The sequence below is a fragment of the Aegilops tauschii genome, chromosome 7 (assembly GCF_002575655.3).
Source record: "Aegilops tauschii subsp. strangulata cultivar AL8/78 chromosome 7, Aet v6.0, whole genome shotgun sequence".
Classification (NCBI taxonomy): domain Eukaryota; kingdom Viridiplantae; phylum Streptophyta; class Magnoliopsida; order Poales; family Poaceae; genus Aegilops; species Aegilops tauschii.
The window spans coordinates 197837917-197851886 of NC_053041.3; the positions used below are offsets into that span (position 1 = coordinate 197837917).

A 13970-nucleotide genomic window follows, 5' to 3' on the forward strand; every position below is an offset into this window, starting at 1 on the left:
CCTGCTTGTGGGAGTTGATCGTCTAGGCAAGTTATTCTCCTTTAGAAATCCTCATGATTTATGCGCTCGGTTTTTTTTTTGACCAAAATGATTTATGTGCTAGATTGATCAGCGCAGCGTGAATGGTAAGACTAATATTTTGGCTTTAATTACCTATAAGCCAGGTCACATGAGTCCAGACACCTATGTGTTCAACGAACCGTACCGTAAATATGGCACCGTTTCCTTGTGTGCTCATTTCGTTCTGCCTGTTATATGCCTCTCTCTTTTTACGGGATAATAATTTGTAGTATTACTCAAATATCACGGTTACAACCATTTTGGTGTCTTGCCCATGTCATGACATGGGTTTTTAAGAACGGTATGTAGCCATTAGAAGCGATTTTAAGAACCTGTGTATATCGAAACCTACTTCATAAAACTTAGCCAAAAAGACATGTAAGTTCTGCAAAATACGACAAAAGATCACACACACACCCCCACACAATAATTAATAAATGAGAAAATTAAGATGTACTCCCTCCGTTTCAAAATTCCTGTCTTAAATTTGTCTAAATACGGATGTATCAAGTCATGTTTTAGTATTAGATACATCCGTATCTAGACAAATTTAAGACAAGAATTTTGGGACGGAGGGAGTATCATTTTCAAAAAGAAAACCACCCAGGTCAGAAATTGTCATATTACTTAAAAATTGCATGTGTAAGTTTCAACTCAATATGTAGACAAATGTATTTCTTTGATTTTTTTTGTCACAACTTAGCAATGTATTCTTCGTTAAGTTTTGAAATTGGGTACAGCGGAACCCATAATCATTCTTTTATTTTGTTCTAATAATCATGAAATGTTGGATTGGACATGTTGGTATTCCACAGTCTATTGCTTACTGCATTTGTTTGTAAAGAATAAATATTTTTAGAAGGTGCACAAACCTTGGGTTTTCAGGAGCGCCCAGGAGTGCAGGGTATTAGAATTCAGAATTTTGCAGTATACACCTTCTATCCTAGTTCTCATTTTCAATTACCATGCGGGAGTCGGCCTAGGGAACTGGTCAATTGTGTGCTACACAAAAGATACACTTTCAAGTGTTGAAAGATCAGAAACAAAAAATGCACACGGTCAAATGGGTTATACGCTTGCAAATTCTCGTAAGAAAATGTCAAATGATGTGCTGCACCAACAAATGACTATAGACTAATATAAAATGGACAACACTAACGCCGACACGTGTGGTGGGAGCCAAACCCGCCCACACGCCCTATAACACACAGGCTACGTCATGTCACCGCATGCATGCATGTGGAAATCCTTTTGGATTTTTTGTTTTTAAAATGTTTTATCTCTTAAATGAAAAATCCGATTGAAGATTCGTTTTCACCATTAAATCCCTCGCGACGAGATCTTCGAAAGTAGATCTCATATCAATATATTTCGACGAATTTTATTTATTTTTGGTTAAAAGTTGTCGTGTCTATTGCACATGAATTGCCATGATGTTTACACTGAAGTTGCCATGATATGTTTCAGCTATTTCTTCTACATTTAAAAGTAAATTTTGACATATTATAAAACGGGGAATTAAGAAACTAGACTTGCCATGCACCATAAATTAAAATTGTCATGATACATTCACTTAAAATTGCCATGGTTCATACAAAAAAATATTTTCATGATCAAAAGTACTAGAATTGCCATCATCGAAAAACTAAAATTGCCATAATCTACAAACTAAAATTGCCATATGTCAACTTTAGTTTAAGCACTATGGCAACTACAGTGTAAACATCATGGCAACTTTTGAGCAAAAAAAAATCGTCGAAACATATCAACATGGGGTCTTGTTTTGAAGATCTCGTCGGGACGGATTTAATGGTGAAAACGGATTTTTAATTAGGAGATAAAACATTTTTAAGCCAAAAACAAAAAGATTTCTGCTGATGTCATCTGTTCATACGTGGCAAAATGAGTGGTGATGGAGGCGTGTAGGCGATGTGCAAACGCCCACACGTGTGGGCGTTAGTTTTTCCATATAAAATACATACATGTGCAAACAGTGCTAGAGCAAGCGCCAAAGGGGACAGATTCCAAACTAAATTTGTAGCAAATATTTACAAGTGGGTCAGTTTTGTGATTGGTGAATTGTGTTGTGCTCATAAAAGTAGTGAATCATGGGTCAAACAAAACACTAAAATAGGCAAAATGTTGTTGGGCAAATGAAATTACCATGATCCACTATGCAATTCAAAGCCCATAACAAACAATAGACTATAAATGTTATTAGAAGACTATCAAAATCATGTATATGCAATTATGGAATCGTCTGCAGCTACATGCAAAATCTTTTTTCCTATAGCAATTAATATTTAATATAATTTGGAAATCCACATATTTTCCATTTCCCAAAAAGATGGAGCTTTGAGGTATATATTTTTCAACATGAAAGCATATGCTTCTAGGGCCAAATTTTTCGGTGTGGATTTTTGGAACATGGGTGTAGGCACATCCGATTAAAAAAATAGTAAAAATATCAAAAAAGTGAAACATTCTTCGATAAACATAGTCTATACATTTAAAGCTTCGGGACAAATGAGCTATGTTGTATTTTGAGCGACAAATAAATAAAGGTACGTGTATAAAAACCATGAACAGTGTCGTTTATATAGTATTGATTCTGTTGTATTTTGCTTGGAATATGGTGAAAGTCATTTTGTCCCGAAACTTTAATTGTGAATATGCTAGACCATGTATGTTGCCAAACAGTTTTGAAAATAATTGACTACTTGTAATTTTTTTTCTTCCAATTCGGGTGCGCCTAGACCCATGTTCCATTGTGTATTTTCACATTTTTTTTCTCATTTCCAACTTCCAAGTGTGTGTTACTTCTGTACAGCTTCTAGTATCGGGCGATTTTCCAAAACTCTGTAAGGCTGAGTGCCCTTTGATTGATTAATAAAACATCCCTTTCCTCCGCAAAGAAAAACATAAATAGTCATGCAACTATAGAGAGAGTGAACTGAGCATAGCTCAGATGATTAGGGTCCTTGTGGTGGAACCAGACCACCAAGGTTTAAGTTCTAGACTTGACACTGGTGCTCGCATTTTCCTGGATTCATTTTAGGAATGATATGGTATGCGTCAATGGCAGTGCTACTTCTTGTTTGTGATGCCAAGGCATAAAATTTGCGTTAGTTGCACTACCAGGTTTGTGATCAATTGTAGTTTATCTATATATTTTGTAGTTTATTTATATTTTTTGGGTGAGTATATAGGCTTGACATCACTTGGTCCGACTCCTAGCGTCGCCGTTGTCGTGTGTTTGTGTGTTCATAAGGGTGAATATATGTAAACGTCTGTGTTTGTACCATGTTAAATGAAATTGAGAGAGAGAGAGAAAGAGAGTTGGTGTTCATATCGACATGGTGATCACGTTTTAAACTTCTTATAACCTGCAGATGTTAAGGAACTTGGTGGACACAAAACTGAACAGCTTATCGCATACTCCCCCTAAAAGAAATATAAAAGCATTTAGAAAGATCTGAACGCTCTTATGTTTCTTTACAGAGGGACTATAAGTTAACACTGTAGCTTGCTTTACCATCAGAGATCTCAGCCCTGAAAAAGAGTAGAGGACACGCCGAGCGACATCTAGGACAGAATTAAATTATTTTTTTGGCAAAGTTTAGGACAGATTACTACGTGCATTTGTCAGGCCAAGGAACTGCTTAGCTTAAACAGGAAGAACTCCCCCATATATAGAGGAGAGAAAATCCGGCCAAACTACTCATGGACAAGGCTTGATTGTGTACACGCGATGAGTGTCACTTTTGGCACGAGATGCTTCGCCAATTCCCCCCTGACCCCTTTTTCCACTGACCCGTCATCTGCTCAATCTGATGAAAATCTTTTTTTTTTTGCGGGAGAATCTGATGAAAATCTAAGAGTATTTATCAAAAAAGGAAAAACAAACTGATAAATATCTTGGTTGGCCGAACGATGATCGAGTGCGCGTCGTATGTGCGAGTCACACACGAAAACATGGATGGATTGCCACTTGGGAGGCCTTTTGCTTGGGTTGGAGCAATCGATGGGGAAACACGGCAAACGGAAGGAGCATGCATGCACAGCACCAACCGGCCACCGGGCCCACGCGTGAGTGGTTGTTAGTTAAGCTTCTAGTGGCCTTTCCAGGTAGATCGATTGGGCTCACACCTAGTACGGTGGGTTTATGGAGGGGTTCATCGTAGAGTGATTCATTTTGCAAATGTTGTCGTGATCTACATCCAAAAAGGGATGGTTCAGACCATCTCGATCGTTCGTGTGTGTGTAGGTGTAGGTAGATAGAGCGATGCAGAGTGGTGCGAGCCGCCTGGCTTTGGGTCCATGCACATGCACCCACAAATTCTCAAAAATGATGCCGCTGCCACCACCAGAACACTCGACCCTCGATGGATAGTGCAATGGCGTCATCGGCAAGATCTGCTTCATTGGCACGCATGATTGCACCCGATTGTTCGCGTGGGCCCGTCTCACAAGCGGGGTTGTCAGAGGGTGAGGGTGGCTAAAGGGGGAAAGGGGTTGAAGGTGGGCATTGAGTGAGCAGCCCACCCGATATTCCCGGCTCGCTAATGAGTGCTCGGAGCTCGCATCCTGCTGCGCCATGCCTCCTCCAGCTCCGCCTGCCTGCGTGTGCCGAATCCGGAACAGTAACTGCGGTAGATAGGTTCATGTGCTGTGTCCTTTTTCTCTCAGAGGGATGAGTGCACTTGTGTTGTGTGGCTCGTGGGCAACGTCGTGCGGCTGATTCAGCTCCCATTGTCGCCGCCAGGAGAGGTTTTTTCCTCGTCCATTTCCACTCTTTGGAACTCACTAGTACATTCCTTAGTGACGATCTGGTAAAACTCAGCTCGTCAAAAGTACTATAGGGACGTAGGCCGTGTTTGGTAGCCCGCATTAGGCCTAACCAGACCCGCGCGAGAAAAAAACATTTGTTTGGTTACCTAGGCTGCATCTACTTCTCGAACTGCACGGAATTTAAAGCACTCCCCGGAGAGGCCCGCGCGCGACGGCCGAATCATCAGTTTATCGCCAGCCAGGCTCGCTGCGGCCACGTGTGCCTCTTCGCTACACGTTGGGAGCGCAAGAGATGGAGACGGCTCATAACTCCCCTCCTTCTCTCGTGTCACCGTCCACTCCTTCATTCACACCACTCTCTCTCACTCTCATCACCGTCCTTACTCTCCTTCGATGGCTCGTGCCGCTGCCGCGCCGTCCCCTGACCCCCATCTACGCCGGCAACAATCGCATCCAAGAGCGGTGGGTGGCCGGCCTCGCGAACTCAGGCACCGCCCTGATGGCGGCGATCCGCACGCCGTCGCCGTTACCAGACCCCCTCGTCCGGCCAATGCGGTGTTGGCCGCTCCGGCTCTGCCGTCGTATCCGGACCATGCGGTCCTGGGTTCGATGGTGCCGCCGGAGGGGACATCCACTGCGCCACTGCTCGAAACCCCTATGGGCGGTGGAAGGGGGGTTACCCACATTCGAGGGTTTTCTCCGGGCAGCGCCATGGACGACGACGCCCTCTTCCTCGACCTCCCGCGTGGCCACGAGCACCGGGGCAATGCTGACGGTCGTCGTCGTTGTCGGCTCGTCCTCCTCTTCGCCCGCCATCTCCTTCCCGCCGGGGTTTTCTCCCCGGCCGACACACGCTCAAACGACACCCGCTCCGGTAAGTTTCATTTTTTTCCTTTGTTCATAGATGCAGATTAAGGTTTTCTGCATTAGGCATGGCTTGGAATCGATTGGATTCAATCTGATTCCAATCGAATAGTTTCGAATCCAATCGTCCTTCTTGACTGCTAATGCTGCCTCGTGCACTGCCTCGGGTGTTCATGCATAGTAGGTGTTGTTGTTGCTTTCCCTATGGTAGATTGGTGCTTGCAAGATAGGTAGTTACATTGTAGTTAGCATTGGGTAGGCATATGCTTCATGTTCACGCTATTCATGATAGATTGGAGCCGACATATGCTTCATGTTCATAAGCAGGGTTTGTGCTTGATGTTGAAGGTAGATTGGTGCTGGCATAGGCAGGGTATGTGCATAATTTCATTACGTGCATGGTGTTCATGATAGGTAGGACAAATGTGCATGCTCATACACGTTACAGGACCAATGCGTTTGCTTGTTTAGGTACTACTACCAATGTAGCTTGTTGTCAAATGTGAAAGTGGGCACAACTTGCAGTGCTAGTTTTAGATCATGCCACTGATGTTTAGGAAACTGCACTGATCATTGACAGTTGCCCAAGAGCAAGTACCACTCATGTCAGATCCCAATGCTCTTGCACTAACACATGCCATCTTACTTGACAAGATCATGAAGACGGAGTGAGACGTAGCGATGGAGAAGCACAGGTCGTAGTTGGCGCCGAGGGCGCCAAGGACCTGATCCCCACAAGCCGCTGGCTCAAGAGGGTGAACCTGCCTGGCAGGGTCGCCTTCATGAGCCTGCCGTGTTCAAGGGGTCGATCTTCGAGGACCGACCACGAGGAGGGGTCCCGAGAGACGCTGCGTTTCTACGCCAGATCAAGGACATGGAGGATCTCACCATGCTCGTCATCCCTCCCAAGTTCGTGGAGGTGATGAAGGAGTGGCTAGTGGTCAAGCTCCCGCGCATCATCATGCTATCGGCGAACAAGTGGTGCGAGTTCCGGGTTCAGGTCTAGAACTTCCAGGGGCAGATGGTGCTTAGCCGGGGCTGGCAGTACTTCTGTCGCCGCCACAGGATCGTCCCCGTCGACCTCCTAGTCCCGCGGATCTCCGACCTTGGTCTGAAGGTGCAGCCACGACAGCTCGATCATGTGCAGAGCTGCACCAAGCACAGCTGCATCAACGACATTACTCGCGCGGTCTAGATCGTCAGATTCCCAAGTCATAGTATGAATCTGTAGTAGTTTGTGATGGTGGTGATGGTGTTGGTTTGAATTTGTGCTATGAACTTGTTCATATTTTGGATAGAAACAACACCTTCGTGTGAAGCGGGAGCATGAGATGCCCCTGCTGTCTTTAACTATGACCGTAGTTCTATTAGTTTGCCTCTCAATCTGTTGTTTACCTTCATTGTTGTCATTGGTTGTATCTTAATCTACTATTAGTTATGCCTGCTGTTGTGCTGCAAATGTGGTTGAATGGGATGAGCAAAACACTCTTTGTTGTCATTGCTTGTATCTTAATCTACTATTAGTTATGCCTGCTGTTGTGCTGCTAATGTGGTGGTAAGGCCACCACATTGGAATGGAGTGAGCAAAACACAAACGTTTACGCAACCAAACAACTGTGGTTTGCATCTACTCACCCCTTAAGCACATATGCGGTGAACCAAACAGCCAGCCCTAAAGTGGTCAATGATGCAATGCAAGTAAACAAACATGCAAATGTTGGTTTGTTGCCTGTTTTTGCTCAACCAGACTGGATCAAGACACGTATGAAATGCAGGCACTGTTCAAGAAGGCAACCAAACACGCACATAGGGAATAGAATGGCATACGTTCGTCAATACGTGCAATCCTTGCCCAGCTGAGCACATCGTCGCAAAATGGAGCCCCCAAAAATTTCTCTTGAGTAGCAGCCACCCAGGCCACCAGAACTGGAACAACAAAAAACTGGTATTTCCCATAAGACAACCATAAACAAGTCACTAATAAACATCGAAGGAAAGAAGGGCCTGGCAGATATTGACATTCCGTTCTGGTGAGGGAAGTACTTGTAATACTCATAACTGACAGTCGATGCCATGGCGACATGGAACATAATTTTTTTACAGCAAGTCGAGACTTGCACCAAATAAAATGCCAGATTTTTGTTTGCAGGCTCAATCAGCAGGGACTCGCCATCTTCTCACCGCCCTCTCAAGTACCTCAGCACGTTCATGCACGCGCGCTGCTTCCTGCTCCACCCAGGACCTGATTCCAAAAAAACCCAGCGTCATAAATGGATATCCAGGATGGTGAGTCCACACAAAAGAGCTAACTTGCATACGATTCAGGCAGATGATCTTGACCATTCCTTAGACATCAATAATAGATTCTACATAATTTTCATTCAGTACAGGACAAGTTATTTTCCGCTTATTATACTTTTGCAGATGAACAGGTTTAACAATATGCAAAGTTCACACTATAGGATAAAGCACCTTTTCCTGAACTCGAGCATGTGCACGTAAATTTTCAATGCCCACTCTGACATAAAATGACAACCTAATGTTTCCTTGGTACCACATAAATATAAAACCACGGTGCAGGGTCTGCAGGTGCTATGTATCAGAACCATATACCAAAAGGGAAGGCTGTATAAGACATACCTTAGCATAGTAAGAGCTTCCTTCTCAGCTTCAAGATATGATTTAGCTTCAGTGACAGCTTGGTGCTTGCTGCTCATATCAGAGGACAACTTTTCCAGATTTTCTTCATCAGCCATGACCTCTAGACTCTCAGTGGCCAGCCTATCATACATGCCATCAACTTCTGACCTTAAACATACGAGTTCCTGATTCTGACGCTCTAAAGCTGATTTTTCTTTTAGCAAGTCTGCAATTTCCTTTTCTTGATCCGTCCTCTCATTTGCAAGCTCGTGCAGAACATCTTGAAGATGCTTCTCAACTTCAAACCCACGGTCTTGCTCCTTTTTTATCTTGACTTCCCAATATTGTTTTATATCCCCTCTATTAATTAACTCTTCCATCATTTCACCCATAGCAGAAAGCCGGGACTGATTTTCTGCTTCAAGTCTATTTAGTTCATCACGTACTACTTCTTCCATTCTACCACTGGTCAGTGCAGCAGCCGCTTGTGCTTTTGTTACAGGCTTATGATGTTGAAGCCGCCTGGTGTTTCCTATCAAATACAGTGATAGCATAAGTTAACGATCTTAGCTGACCCACTTACTGATGTTGGCAACAATATGAATCGCAAAATGACACTAGAGAGCAATATCTAGTACGAGCAACAGTTCTTGTACTGGTGCGTTCATACAGAAAATAGTCAGCTAAGGTCATGCTTGTCCATAAGTTCATAACTTTTTGTAACAGTTCTTAAACCAAAAACAAAGATATCATCATAAAATCAAGTACCAGGACAAATATGCAGTTGAAGTAATCAACGGACTGTAATGGCCTAATTTGGCACACTTAATGTCTTCCCCAGAACATTGAAAACCACTTAACATTCCCAAAAGTTACAGTTAGATCCCTCTAATATAGATTCATATATTGAACAGGCAAATGAGACAGAGAAGCTTCGAGTGGGACAAGCATATATAGGGCAAAGTTACCCAAATAAGTTTCAACTAGCCCTAGATTCTTTACTTGATAAGACGAGCTCCATCCATATTGTTTACATAGAAACAACCCAGTGCAATCTCGGTTCAGGACAAACAGAACAGAGAAAACAGACCATGCTGAGCGAAGAGCACTTTCGTTATTACTGTAAATGATGGATAGCAGAATCCACAACCAATTATTTTAAAGGAACTTTACCATAACAGACTTGCTCTTTTCGTTGCAAAGTGTTATAGGGAATTCATCCAATACAGAGAAGAAGAAAAACCTAAAGGGTGACACGTTCAGGGATCTACTAAGTACTATTATATGGAGAAAACAATAAGCAGTGAGGTTTTCCCAGCAGCAGAAAAGTCACACTGCCATGGGACTTATTGTGTACATGGTAAACATGGGTGGTGGTTGGACGAGAACGTGGGGATTAGTCTAGCGGCCTGCCATTGTGGAGTGCAGGTGCAAGATAGTCGGGGTTCTTGGAGGTAAGCCTCCATTTTACATAGTTTATAGATTGACTGTCTATTTGTCTTCCCCGTACATCCCCTCTCTTTACAATAGAGTCAATCCTATAGTAATATTGAAATAGAACCCCACCCTAGTATGAACTCAAGAGACTTCCAATTTGGTGTGTCCCCTGATATGGAACGAACAGACCCTGCAACCAATTAGTGCCAACTCTAATCTGGTGCTAAGTGACTGACTATGAAACCAAGTTGATGGAAATAGAATCCGATGCTAAGATGAACTCAAGAGACTTCTAATCAGGTGTCTCTCCAGACTTCCAAACAAACTGAACCTGCAACAAGTTAGGTGCCAATCCTAGTCTGGTACCAATTGACTGAGTTCGAGACCAAGTCGACGGATGTAAGGGCCCTGACTGTGCTGCTGCGTGCACAGGCATATATCCTTGTGGGTGTGCCTGCTGTAGTACTTCTGCTACATGATACATACAACTTAAGAAAAAAAGAAAACAGCATAACTTTATGCATGAGCTCAATAGTAGCAAAAATAAGCCAAACAATTGAAAGAGAGACCGCAGAGATGCATGACTAAACTGAATCAAAGCACGTGTAAAAACAAGTTGAAACACACCATTAGCATATGGCAAAGTAAAAGAGAGCTCCCAGTCACTAAAATAGGAAATCATCAAAATGACAAACAAAATTGTAATCTTGGTAAGCCTATTACTCTTAGTAATGCAATTTATAGAAAATCATAGCCTTGCAACCAATGGACGGCATATATAAATAAATTATTAGCAAATCATACCAAAAACTTTGCTGACGATGCTGTGGTCACCGCCAAACAAGTCCACAAATACAGACGCTGTTACATCTGGCCAAGCGCTCAAATCCAACGTATGAACATTTTTACTCAGCATCTGGACTGTAACCAGAGTCAGGATTCACAAAAGAATGAAACTAGAGAATAGAAACACTGCAGTAGAACATAAAAAGATCAGAAGATATATGTACCTTTTGGTCTAATTCTGATGCAAATGGATACTCCACTAGTAGTTTCCAGTTAACAAGATCAAAACGTGACAGATAACTACAGCAGCAACAAAGAATACCTTTTCTTAAAACATTTCAGTTATCACCATTAAGGGGAAACTACATATTCCATATGTTAGTACCTTTCAGGTAGGAAGTTGGAATTTGTGTTGGCACTTTGAGAGCCATTTGCCGATGTTCCAAAGAAGCTTGATAGCTTGCTAGGCACAATGCCAGATTCTCCTAAAGCTTTTCACCATCAAAACAATGATTAGATTATCAGCATCTGAAAATCCAATGAAAAATATTTTGTTTCACAACAAAAGGCATAGGCTCAGAAATCAAAAGAGCATCACTTCACATTGCATGGCCAAAGTAGTGTGAAAGGAAAGACCATCTATTTGTTCGTTTCTGGGTTCAACACGAAATCATACATAAGCACTACGAAGGTTGGGCATGTGCATTGCCAAGACTCGCTTGACCGGCATTGGTTTGGCTAGGTGTATATGAAGCCTATCTTTGAGATGTAAGGACTTACTACACAAAGCTTTAGGTCATTCAATGTAAATAGAAACTTACACTGAATATACAAGAAATCCGGGTCATCAAAATCTACATCATCAAACGCACTTTCGAATGAACCAGAAGTTATTAGATTCGGTATGATCCTGTGCATCCTTTTCCTGCAAGACAGTGATAAATAAGGCAATATTAAAATGGCATGCAAAGCTCAGATGTTATGTAAATACTGCATTGCTTCATTACCTCTCTAATTTTGAGCATAATTTAACAAACCATCTTGCAAATTCCCTCCTAGTACAAAAGTCACCGGAGCTAGCATCATTCTCAATTATCTGAGGAACAAAAGGTGATGAAAACATTGTAAGAACTAATGTTGCTTTAAATAACTGTGTTTTTCTTAGAAGACAATTAGGCTGAAAGGGATTGATAAGTGACTCATAAAATACACAGCACGTCGTGTAAACTACATAAACACTTAAATTTCAAACATAGTAGGAGTGTAATCTAAAATCAATATGATATTTAGATAAGTATATGAACTAGGCGTTCAAGATAATTTTCTTTCTCTAATCAATTGTTAGGTGATACTGCACAACAACACACAATATTAATATGCTAAGAAGATACAGAATCCAAGTGAAAAATAACAACAAGGAAGATTTTTCATATCAGGTACCATACTGAAACCTAAATTAAGATGCAAAGTTGTAAATATGTAACACACCTGTAGCTTCTTCAATATGGACAAAGCTTCCTCATGCATGGGATCTACAGGGACTGTAAAAGAAATACGGACACCGCCAGCTGGTATGTGGTTTTGGCTTGAATCATCAGGTGATGTGGCATTCCTCTCATGAACATTTACCCTCGAAACATCAATTGTACCCAGCTCTCTGACACTTGCATCATCTTCAGGAATTTCTGTCGAGTCCGGCACTGAAAGCTTCTCTTGAACATAATGCAATGGGGCACCGATAAGTTGCTGTAAACCTGAAAAGCGGTGTTTAAATTGTTTATTTTAGTTCTTCCATTACCCTGAAACGAGCTAACTCTATCGCGAGGGGGAGAGGGGTAGCATCGCTGCCATCGTAAACAAATCAGACGTGAAGCTAATTTATAGCCGGTTAGCAGAGATTAGAGTTGTACAAGAATGGACAGTTCCCAACAACCAAACAATTCAAATGATTATCACAAGCTCCAAATCTACCTTTCCATTTTGAACAGCATGAAGCTGGTGAGAATAGTACAAGTACTTGGGTAACATAGGTTCAAACAAATTTTACAATGCTCTGCTGTACTTCCTCTATCCTCTTACAATTTTCAGGGACTAGTATTTATATTGTTGGGGCTAGAATGGGGACGAACTTACACTTCCTCGAGGATGGAGAGCGCCAAGTGATCCCAGCCAAAGCGATCGCTGCCGAAGCACCCAATCCGACCACAATAGCTTTCCCGAACCCTGCAAATGCAATCCCCACGGGTCACAGCGGAACAACAAAATATCCTCTCAAAGGTACAATCTCTCCGCGTCCCGTACTCAGCGAGCAGCGTACTCAGTCAGAGATCTACCTGCCCTCCCCTTTTCCGCCGGCTGCTCGGGGAGCCACCAGCCGCCAAGCCCGTCGTCCGAGTTGCCGGCGGCGGCTGGGACCCAGCTAGCAGACACCTTCGCGGCCGCGCGGCGGCGGAGCTGCGGAAGGAGAGGAGCGTGGTGCCGCGGTGGCGGCGGGGGCGGGGTGAGGCGGAGCGTGTAGGTGGTGGCGGTGGCCATGCCGCGGCGCGACCGAGGGCTAGGGTTTTTATGCCGCCGGCCTCATCGTACGGCGTCCATTTTGGGTCTAGTGCATAACAACAACGGAGGAGTCGGTTTTTCTTCGGATTTACTCTTTCGCGATCGGCCGCTCCAGCGCTCGATTCGAACCAGCGCACAAGGCAAAACAGGATTTCCAGGCAGGGCCCACCACGTGTGACAACCAGCCAACAAGGGATGGTGATGTGCGCATCCACACGAAGGCACCATCGTCAAGGCCCACCCAGAATCAACACTAATCGCTCCCCCCGATTTTCAGGGGGCCCACCTTAATTAATCCCCTAATCCTCAAAGAAAACAACTGCCTACTTTTCAAATCGGGAGCTGTCCGAAACCGAGCGCTCCAACGAGCGCGCGCGAGTTACTTCTTCTTTATCGAGGGAATTGATAATTTATTTGTCTCTCGTGAGGTCGACTCGCAAAGCAGGGCTTTTATACTTTTTTTAACCGTAGATCTATTCATTGTTAATCATAGAAGTACAATGAACGCCAGAAATAATAAAAATTACGTCTAGATTCATAGACCACCTAGCAACGTCTACAAGCACTTAAGCGAGCCGAATGTGGCGTCGCCGTCATCGCCCCTCACTCTTCGGAGCCGGGCACAAATTGTTGTAGTAAACAGTCGGAAAGTCGTCGTACTAAGGCTCCATAGGACGAACGCACCAGAACAGCAACCGCCGCCGATGAAGAGAAACTTAGATCGGAAGGATCCAAACCCGAAGACACATGAACAAAGACGAACAAAGACCGGATCCAAGCGTATCCACCAAAGACAACCACCGGCCGAATCCCGCAAGATCCGTCGGAGACACACC

General features: G+C 43.5%; 1 protein-coding gene across 1 annotated transcript; it reads right to left on the minus strand.

Moving 5' to 3' along the window:
* Positions 1 to 7642: 7642 nt before the first annotated feature.
* LOC109784868 (uncharacterized) lies at positions 7643 to 13401 on the minus strand. The gene is made up of 10 exons (XM_020343479.4): positions 12912 to 13401; positions 12712 to 12801; positions 12067 to 12332; positions 11586 to 11674; positions 11400 to 11503; positions 10964 to 11069; positions 10803 to 10878; positions 10597 to 10708; positions 8356 to 8887; positions 7643 to 7957 (listed from the first exon to the last, which is right to left on the minus strand). Exons 1-10 carry the CDS (start codon positions 13111 to 13113, stop codon positions 7867 to 7869), a joined length of 1668 nt encoding a protein of 555 aa, XP_020199068.1. The 5' UTR covers positions 13114 to 13401; the 3' UTR covers positions 7643 to 7866.
* Between the last annotated feature and the right edge of the window lie 569 nt (positions 13402 to 13970).